General features: G+C 49.9%; 1 protein-coding gene across 1 annotated transcript in view; it reads right to left on the bottom strand.

The window, feature by feature from the left end:
• Window positions 1-10,678, bottom strand: part of Cdk11b (cyclin-dependent kinase 11B) — a gene marked incomplete in the record, with an annotated part of 18,977 nt that overhangs the window by 5,534 nt on the left and 2,765 nt on the right. The window contains 4 exon segments of the mRNA XM_005404200.2: window positions 449-571; window positions 4,964-5,100; window positions 8,474-8,612; window positions 10,281-10,408. Of these exon segments, the coding sequence (XP_005404257.1) occupies window positions 449-571; window positions 4,964-5,100; window positions 8,474-8,612; window positions 10,281-10,408 (527 nt within the window).

Below are 10,678 nucleotides of genomic sequence, written 5' to 3'. Positions count from 1 at the left end.
GGAACCGAACTCATGACCTTGCGCTTGCCAGGCAGGCGCTTTTGCCACTGAGCTAAATCCCCAGCCCCTACACCCAAAAGTTAGAAGTACCCCTCGCATACTAATCAGCTTTACTATTAAGAAAAACAGGTCATCCACCCACTTTTTTGAGACAGGGTCTCACTATGTAGTTCAGGCTGGCAGCAACCCTCCTGCCTCAACCTCCTGAGTGCTGGGATTACAGGCTGGAATTGCAGGTGTCCACCACCACGCCCAGCTATCCACCCACATTTAACTGGAAAAGCAACTCCCAAATGTCTAGCAACAAATGTCCAGGTTAGGTTGGAGGCAGCAAGTACCTGCATGTCATTTTACTGTGACAGAGTCTACTTAGCTGGGGGTCTCCCTTTACTCCTGTTACAGACACACGCTGTGCAGTCCAAACCTCCAAGAATGATCTCTGGCCTACCTGGCTTCCGGCCATCCCCTAGCTCGAAGCGCTCCCGCGGTGGCCGCACGGGGCTGCGGCTCCAGTGGCTGGCTTTCCCCTTGTCGCCGTGGTCCTCCCTCAGGGTGCGGTGGTGTGCAGAGACTGGAGCATAGGGCAGAGAAGAGATGGCGCTGGGTCTCACACGCACACCAGGCAGTGCACATGCAGCGCTAATGCACAGCTACCTGGGGCACGCAGCTCAGGGAGAAAAGCTCCAACCTGAAGGCTGGGGGCAACCCCTGAGGATCCAGGGGACCTTCCAGCCTGACCTCACCAATCACAGAGGAAGGAGAGGAGAGGTTCTGGGTAGACAGCACAGGAAGCAGCCCTGGAGTCGGACCCACCCCCCACAGCAGCTGCAATGGCAGAGTCCGACTGGAGGACAGTATGGAACTCTAAGCCCACTGCAGGGCGCAAGCTCCAGGCAAGCCTGGAAGCAACTCATTCACTCTGTACAGCAGCCCGCCACCACCTCCCCCCGGCCGACAAGTGCTGGGGAGCGCAGGCAGCTAAGCACAAGCGCCTGGAGCAGCGTGTAGGACCAGGGCGCCAAGGGCTCTGTCTTGGTCCCCAGGGATCTGCGCTCAGCCGCTACGTGGGGTCACGCCAGGCAGAGGCTGCGCTGTTCCTGCCTCACCCTCTCTGGCTAGCAGGCCTCCCAGGAGAGGCTTCACAGGGCTTCCCTGCCTCCATTTCTCTTCTTCCTCACTGGAACCCAGACATTTACGGTGTCATACGGGAAAACAAGAAGCACCTACATGGGCAAGTGTAGGCTTAGATGGCCCAGAGGATGTGGGACAGGGGACATGGCCCTGAGGACACAGCCCTGGTGACACGGCTAGGTGACCTCAGCAGACAGCATCATAGTCCCTGTAGCAGCAGCAGCAGCAGCAGCAGCAGCACAAGCCCTGCAGGGACATCCTCTGGTTTCCAACAAAAGATCAAGTCATTCAAGAACCAGCAAAGACTGTCCAAAGGTGCTGCTGTCCAGCACAGACCCCTGTGCTGCACAAACACACAAACACACACAGAAACTCCCTGAGAAGCCCTGAGGGCACTCTCAGTGGGGAGAGGCACAGCAGGCTGCAGCAGCCTGGGAGCAGGGCACTGGCCTCGGTGGCCACCAGGCCTGGGTTCCAATCCCATTTAAATAACACGAAGAAGAAAACAAATGGCCCTGAGGCTCAACAGGGAAGTGAGAGAGGTCACTGGCCGTGGGCTTAGCGGTGTCCACACCCATGAGGCCTAGGGACCCTCGGTGCCCTTGCCCACCCCATCCCTTGTACAGAACCGTCTGTGACCAGGACTCCTCCAGCTGACAATGAACTGCCTTCATATAAACAGAGACAAAGTAAGACTTTAAAAACAACTGTCAAACATGTCCGAAGAACTAAAGAAAGATGCTGCAGAAATCTCAACAGAGACAGGAAACCAAAGACCCTGAAAGCTCTCAAGCTGACACACACGGTCCTGGACGCAGCCTACAGGAAGGGCTTCAGGCAGGACAATGGACACCACCTCATCTGAGGGATGTAAAGAAAAGTGGAAAAGGACACGGAGCCAGCAGGACCCAAAGCACACCAGCAAAAGGACCACCTATCATCCTGGACATCCAGGAAGGACAGTGGAGGGGAGGGGCAGAACATATCTGAAGAAACCACTACTAGAAACTTTGGAAGATATGAATACTAACATTCAAAACCTCAACAAATTCCATGTAGGATGAACTCAGAACCTGTATGAGATACACTGCAATGGAAACTATCCAAGGGAAACGAAGCCTTCTACGTTGTCGGCAAAAATGTAAACCAGTACAACTACAGATTCCTAAAAAAAGTACAATCTGAAGTTCCATTTCAGGGCTGGGGATATAGCTCAGCAGCACAGCACCTGGCTGGCAAGCACAAGGTCATGAGTTCGATTCCTGGTACCCCCGCAAAAAAAGGAAGGAAGGAAGGAAGGAAGGAAGGAAGGAAGGAAGGAAGGAAGGAAGGAAGGAAGGAAGGAAGGAAGAAAGTAAGTTCCATTTGACCCAGCCATTCCCCTTCTAGGGGTCTTCCCAAGAATCAAGACACCGCATTACAACAATAAAGGGACTGAGGATTTAGCTGAGCAGCCCGCCTGGCAAGCACAACATCGTGAGTTCGATTCCTGGTACCGGAAGAAAAACAAACAAACAAAAAAAAACCAAACAATAACACATGCACACTCATGTTTATAGCAGCACAACTCACTACAGCTAATCTCAAAAATAGCCTATATACCTATCAACAAATGAATGCATAAAGAAAATGCATTTATATGCTATGGAGTACTACTCAGCCATAAACAAAGATAAATCTGAGTCATTTGTGGGAACATTGATGGGTCTTAAAACCATAATGTGGGCCAGGCACGGTAGTGCATGCCTGTAATCCCAGCTGAGGGAAGGAGGATCACTGTGAATTTGAGGCCTGCCTGGACTACAAACTGAGTTCAAGGCCAGACTGAGCTGCATAGTGAAACCCTAACTCAAGAGACAAACAAACAAACAAACAAAAAAAACAAAAACCCACCATAATGTGGGCCAGGTGTGGTGGCGCATGCCTGTAGTCCCCGCACTGGGAAGGCTGAGACAGGAGGACTGTTTTGAGTTCGAGGCCAGCCTGGACTACAGAGTGATCTCAAGGCCAGTCTGCACTGCATAGCGAGACCCTGTCTCAAAAAAGCCAAAACAAAACAAAACAAAACAAATGAAAGACCATAATGTGAAGGAAAATAAATACAGAAGGTTAAATATCACATGGTTTCTCTTATATGATAACCCAAAATATAAGAAAACTAAAGAGCAAAATAAAGACAGGAACCAGGAAGACAGACCTTTTGCTATGGGAAGGTGATCAAGGGACGGAGGGGAGAGGACGTAAGAAGGACTGGGATGTGGTACGTTACTATACCAACCACCTGTGACAAACGTGCTCCTTCTGCATCGACACGTACTAGCCACAAACAAAAGCCAAAAAACTGTCCAAAGACAGAGACTCTCGAAAGCAACAGAGTAAGGTGATAGCCAAGATTGTCAGGAGATGCTGCAGAAGCTGGGAGGTCGGAGACAGGAGCTCATGAGTTCAAAGCACTGAAAAACTCTGTCAAAACCCTCCACCTGGCAAAACGTTCCTGGGAAGGGAGCGTGAAGTCAAGCTGCTCCCACATGAGCAAGAGCCGCAGGCCTCACCACCATCTGGCCCACCTGCTGCTGACAGCCAGGGAGACGGAACGTCAAGCCGCAGCCATACAAGGAAACGGACAGGGCCTGCCTGGGCAAGCGGCAAGACCCTGCCCTGAAAATAACTGAATACGAAGAGCTGGAGATGCAGGTAAGGGTCAGGTTCCTGGGTTCCATGGCAGCACAGCAGGAGAAAGGAAAAAGAGCTCTATGAAGACAAGTGCCGAGAGCACGGAGCCCAAGCCACAGCAGACCCACAGGCAAACCACTTCCCGCGGGCACTGAGTGAACAGCAGCTACGTTTGCCGAGTTACCAGCTCATGTTCATGGGCACAAGGCGTCCCATGTGATCCGGGGTCATCAACCACTCGGAGACGAAGAGAGCAGAGTGCCACACACCGCCGAAGCAAAGCTGGTCTCGACCCAGATCAGTGTGCTGATAACGCTCTCCCAGGGACCTGGACACAGAACACGCACAGCGGAGACGCGGCTGAAACGCGGACATGCCACCAGCAAACCACAAACGAAGAGCGGCCACAGAAAACTGGAGAAGGAAGACAGACCTTTTGCTATGGGAAGGTGACAAAAAAATGGAAAAGCCTGTAGAAAACAAACAGCAAACGCCAGAAGCAGGACACCACTCTCAGTTAACCTTCGAAAGGAAAGAAATCCTGGCGCTAGCTACGAAGTAGAAAGACCCTGCAACTTTGTGTTGACAGAACTGTGTGGTTCCACTCAGGAGGCAACCAGAGGAGCCAGATTCCTATCAACAGAAAGCAGAACAGAAGGCTGAGGCAGGAGGATCACAAGTTCAAGCCTAGCTTTGAGAATTCAGTGACTCATCAAGACTCTGTCTCAAATCAGCCATGGTGGCACATGCCTATAATCCCAGCACTTGGAAGGCTGAGGCAGGAGGATCACCACAAGTTTGGTGAGCCTGAGCTACAAAGCAAGACCCTGTCTCAAAAAGAAAAACCAAAGATGCTGTCTCAAGACAAAAACTAAGAAAGTGCCTTCAACAGGCAAGTCTCCAGCTTCACAAGAGGGGAAGAGTTTTGGAGTCCACGTGGAGACGGCTGTACAATCACAGGCGTGCTCACCGCCACTGCATGCACACTTGGAACTAGGAAAGGCAGGTTTGTGTCATGTGTATTTGCCCATAATTTTTTTGAAAAGGAAGAAAAAGGAGGACCAGAGTGCACAGGGGCTAAGCAGCCATCTCTCGCATGGGCGCGCACGTGGCTGGGCATAGCCTGGCACTACAGGGCCGCCAGGCCCCACATCCGTACCTTCCCTGCGGGCCTCGCGCTCCTTGCGCCGCTCCTCCGCCCTCCGCTCGCGCTCCTTCTGCTCCCGCTGCTCCTTCTGCTGCTCCCTCATCTTGCGCTCTCGCTCCCGTTTTCTCTCTAACTGCTCCAGGCGGTCCCTGGAAGAAATGAATGCCAGCCATCATCCCCACCACGCCAGGCCACCTGCCCAGAGCCTCTGCTCAGCTTGGAAACAGCCTGTGGCAGCCACTCCACAAAAGCTCCTCAGAGAGGATGCATGCACAGCCCCCAGCAGCAGCTGCAGAGGCACAGAACGAAGCAGGGCTAGCAAAGTACACACATCCTGCTCTGTTGGGCGGTGTATGCCACTGTTGACAGCTCCATCACAAGAGCAAAACTGCTCTATGTCCAGGCAAGAACCCAACATCAATGTAAACGCAGCCGATCTGACCCAGGCACAGTGGCGCACAATTGTGACCTGCCAGCACTCCACAGGCTGAGACAGGAGGATCGTGAATTTGAACCCAGCCCATGATATACAATGAGACCCTGTCTCAAAAAACAGAAACTCACTGGCCATGGTGGCGCACGCCTGTTATCCCAGCACTCAGGAGGCTGAGGGAGGAGGACTGCCATGAGTTCAAGGCCAGTTTGGGCTACACAGTGAGTTTGAGACCAGCCTGAACCACACGCTGGGAGCCTGTCTCACAAAACAAAACAAGACAAAAATGATGAGGAAGGGCAGCAGTGGAACAAAGGAGATAGGAGTTTGGGAAAAGGGGGCAAATCCTCCCAGTGGACTCCTGTGCAGGTGGCCTGGCTGCCTCCCACGCCAGCCTGAGACAGTGTGGCCTTGCACAGGGCAAGGGCAAGCTGCCTGGAAACAGCAGAAGCAGAGGATAACTGCAGCTGGCTGCACTGCAGACATCCAGACAGTGAAGCCAGACCTGCACTGTCAGAGGGGATCATTCACATCCTGGAGCCCAAAGCACCGCAAGGTGAGGGTCAGCCCATACAGGACGGAGAGCGGAGCGGTGCCAGCCAGGGCACAGCACTGCACTGATGTCAAGTGTAGTGTATGTGGAGTCTTGCTAGGGACCTGGGCCAAGCATTCTGGGATTCTAGAGTCCCACACTGAAGTTAGTTCCTTCTTTTTATTTTAAATACGTACATTTAGCGTATCATTTTAATTCCTGTTATGCATACTACTTTTTTTACACGTGCTATTTTAAAAAAAGCATTTTTTAATGGTTGGTCTAGAAAGTGCAATACCCATCTGATAAGATTAATATTAACTAGCCAGGTCAGAGGCACAGGCCTGTAACCCCAGCTACCCTGGAGGCTGATGCAAGAGGATTGCAAGTTTGGACCCCTCAGCAAGATAGTCTCAGAATAAGACAACCTGGGAATGTAGCTCCAGGGTAGCACCCCAGGGTTCAACCGCCAGTACTGCAAAAGAAACAAAAAACACTGAAGCACTCTTCTGGTCTCCGCCGGCCATGTGTACCTTACACCCTGCAACAGCACAGAGCTACAGTAACTGAAGACCTGCACCAAACCTCACTTGCACAACCCTGCTTAAGCTGCACTGGCCACTTCAGAGCATCTCTTCCCTCCCTGCAGCTCCATGTGCCTGGCCTCATGTCCACTCAGCGTGAGGTCCTTTAGCAATTCTTCCAAGACAGGTTTGCTAGCAACAGGTCCCATCAATCTTTGTTCACTGGAAATGTCTTTGTTCCCCTTCACATTCCGAGAAGAGCTACATTCCTGGTTGAGCTTTAGCACCAGCTTGCCAGTCTCGTGCCAGTGCCTCCGGCTTCCGCCAAGCTGTTCCAGTGCACAGAGCAGTTCCCTGGCTGCAGGAACTCCAGTCCCCTGCTACAGGTCCACCTAGCTACTGGCAAATGTAAATATATGGTGCTGCCATCAAATAGGGGGGCTTTTCAGCCACTGTTTGCAAAAGTATCTTTTTCCATTTTCTCCTGGGACCCTGGTCATGCAGCTTGCTGGCCATGGCACCTGCACAGCTGAATGGGAGCCAACTCCTTGGCCTCCCTGCAGCGATGCCCATGTGCATAGCACAGCAAACTCTGAGCTCTGGCTGCAAGATGCCTGGGGCCTGCTCAGAGCGCATCCTTGGGACTGGCATAGGGTAGCTTGGGTGTCTGCCATAAGTCCCCACCATGCCTGCGACTTCACACTAGCAGAGCCTGCAGAGCAGGGATATCGCTGATGACAGCAGGGGCAGCGGGGAGCTATGGTGGACTGAGATGGGTCAGACGACTGTCAGGCCAGATGGCCCTTTCCTGCCATGCTCTCCCACAGCACTGTGGTTTCCCAAGCACAAATCTAGTTGTGTTTATCAATCTGTACAGCTTTACAGCTGCTTTTTTGGAAGCCTGACTTCACCTATCAACCTCCGCTCCCATTCCAAGCACCCCATGGGACAGAGTCACTCGGCCTGGCGGTGCACACTACCAATGAACCTCAGGCTCCCCGCCGGCCTGAGCCCATGCCACTGAGCCTCAGTGGCTCCCTTCTGCCCCAAAACAAGGGCCCAGCACTTGGGATTGGCAGACTCTCCCCACTACTCAGAATGGGTGCTGGGAACAGCAAACACCTGTGGTCTCCTCTCCAGACATGTCCCTCCACCCAGCAGGCTAGCTCCCCACCTTTCCTGGATGTGACCCCAACACACAGAGGTAACCCATGCACAGAACTTGGCCTGGGCTGCAGACAACAGAGCTGGGCTAAACTTGCACCCTTTCCCGCAAGTCTGAGCTGAGAGAGGAACCCAGGGTGGTGACTTAGCTCCCGGACTATTCCAAGACCTTGGCAGTCTCATTATTCTGTTCATTTTTGTTTGAAAGAACTGAAACCTATTTCTGATGTGACTCAGAGAACCTAAAGCAATCCATTTCCATGGGTCCTGGACAGGTAATGAATTTGTCAAACACAGACCACCTGCAGCACCGGTTCTGTGTCAGGATCACACAAGTGGCCTCGGCTGACTCTCTCTGGAAGATCTGACTACCACAACTTGAAAACAGCCCACATCTGACCACATGCAACCCTCATGTCCCTCCCAGAGGGAAACACCTCCCCTCCAGACACTGTAGGTTCTGAGGTTCAGAGATCACTCAACTCCCTTCCTAGGCCTGTGCCCCACATCTGGCCTCAACCTTCCCTTCTTCCTGCCTGGATCTCCACCTGGGGCCTGGCCTGCTAAACCCTGGCTCCCGACCCATCACACTGAATGAGTGCCGACCTTTTCGGCTCCTCCGGTGGGCAGGCACCAACACAGAGACCTGAGCCCTCAGTTACCCTCTCTGTCAATTCACACTCACCCATCTGCCAGATGCAGTAAACCCCTTATGCTCTGGGATGACCCTGTAACAGCACCCAGGGTCTACAGTTCAAACTCCTCTGTCCACTTCTGTACCAGGCCTGCTGTCACACTAATCTCCGCTCTCCCGCCCTTCTGGCGGACCCAACACAGACACAGGTGCTCCGCACAGGGCCAGGCCTCACCGCTCTCTCCTCGAGTGCTCCCTTGCCATCTCCCGCCGCTTCTGTCTCTCCCACTCGCGGCGGGCTTTGTCCTGCTCCTCTCGGTGACGCTTCCGACGTTCGTGTTCCCGTTCCTTCTCTTTCACTCTGGCGTGCTTCCCTGAGGAGCAGTAACCAGTGTCATACATAGAGGCCTCGCTTCCAAAACTCCAACATTAACCAAAGAACACTCACACAGTGACTTAGAGAAACAGTAAGTTCTCTCCAGTATTTAACTAATTTTGCAACATCTAACACATTTATCAATCTCTTGGTTTCAAGCAACACACTATAGAAAACACCTGCTATTACCACTTCACAAAAATGAACACCTAAAGCTAAATAAAAATGAAAATACTTCATAAATTCCACTTGATGTCAGCCGTAGTCACTAGAGAACCACAGTAACAGCTAATACGCTGCAAGCTTTTGAGAGAGCCTTAACTTGAAACACTTGGGCCATTAGTTGAATTTGTAGATGTGAATTTGCCTCCTAGTTCACCTGTGTTAAGAGCTAAATTACAAGCCTAATTTTCTCACTGGTAGGTGGTAACTGAAAATAAAGATTCATTTTCATGTTCGGTTCTTAATAATCATAAATCAATTTTTTTAAAAAAGAAAAAGACATAAAACTATATGCAATAAGATTCCAATTATGAAAACTCTGTGGTTATCACTAAACAGAATTGCATTTTCATCTTCTTAATTATCTAATCTAAATAAACTACAATGTAGACCAGGTGTGGTGGCGTACATCTGTAATCCCAGCACTCAGGAGGCTGAGGCAGGAGGGAGGACTGTTGTGAGTTCAGGACCAGCCTGGGCTACAGAGTGAACTCAAGACCAGCTTGAACTGCATAGTGAGACCCTGTCTCAAAAACCACAAAAATAAATAAACTACCTTCATTCAACCTTTCAAAGTTGATGAAAACGATCAGTCGCAAAACCAAAGAAGCCTGGGGGACGGTGACCCACACCTGTAATTCCAGCACTTTGGAAGGCTGAGGCAAAAAGATAGTTAAATTTGAACCGCACCTGGGCAATGGGGAGGCCTTATCTCAAAAATAAAAACATAAAAAGGACTGGGGATGTAGCTCAGTGTGAAGACACTGGGTTCAATCCCCAGTACTAAACAGAGAAATGCAAATTAAACAAGAAAGCTAATTTGAAGACAAAAAAAAAAAAAAAACCCCAGTACTACGCACAAAAAGGAAACAAAAACCAAAAACAGAAAGCTATTTAATTACCAACTTCATTTATAATAATGAGATTTAAACCACGCCCCAGAGCTAGTTTTCCCAGTACCAATACGAACCTTTATTTTTTAAATTATTTTTTTTCCACAGCACTTTTTATTTTGAGACAGTCTCCCAAGTTGCCCAGGTTGGGCTTAAATTTATGATCCTCCAGCCTCAGTCTCACAGTCCTGAGACTGCAGGTTTGTCCCTCCATGTCTGGCTCCTAAGAATCTCCTGTACGAGCATGAGATCAAACCACTAATCAAGCTAAAGCCATTAAACTGGACTTCACAAAATACTCATTTCTAGTGGGGTGTTTTTTTCTTATACTTATACAGTTATGATAACTTTATATACAGACACACTAATCTAAAATAATATGATAAGGAGAAAAATACAAAAAAGCAAAGTAATATAGTTATCTCAAATGATCTACAATAAACAGTGCTTTTAGCTACAATTGTACTTCTTCTCTTAACTACGCTCTGCAGAAGAAAGATCATGAAGGATATAATAATGACATCCAAGAAAACAAAGACTTCTTTCTTTACCCCCTTCTGCTGAATGGCTACGATGCCTACGCTTTTCTTTTCTCTTTTCATCCTTCCTGTGATGGGCCTTTTCTTTCCGAGACATTTGCTGGGGTGGTTTGATAGCCAGAGAATCATCTTCCTCTCCTCTGAAATAAAACCATCATTTCAAAAGATTTCTTAAAAGAAAAACAAGCAAAAATAAATAACAAAAAAACTAAGACAAAAAAAAACCAACTAAAAAGTTATGTTAGCTCTAAAATGTAAGTCATTTTAAGACTCAGATGAAGAGTGTAAGAATCAAACTGGCTGTGGTGGTGCACACCTGTAATCCTAGCACTCAAGAGGCTGAGGCAGGAGGATCATTTTGAGTTCCAGGCCAGCCTGGGCTATAAAGTGAGTTCAAGACTAGCCTGAAA

Source organism: Chinchilla lanigera, unplaced genomic scaffold (genome assembly GCF_000276665.1).
Source record: "Chinchilla lanigera isolate Chin_1 unplaced genomic scaffold, ChiLan1.0 scaffold00085, whole genome shotgun sequence".
NCBI classification, from domain to species: domain Eukaryota; kingdom Metazoa; phylum Chordata; class Mammalia; order Rodentia; family Chinchillidae; genus Chinchilla; species Chinchilla lanigera.
Note: the sequence above shows the minus strand (reverse complement) of the source record. Positions and strands in the feature narration are given on the sequence as shown.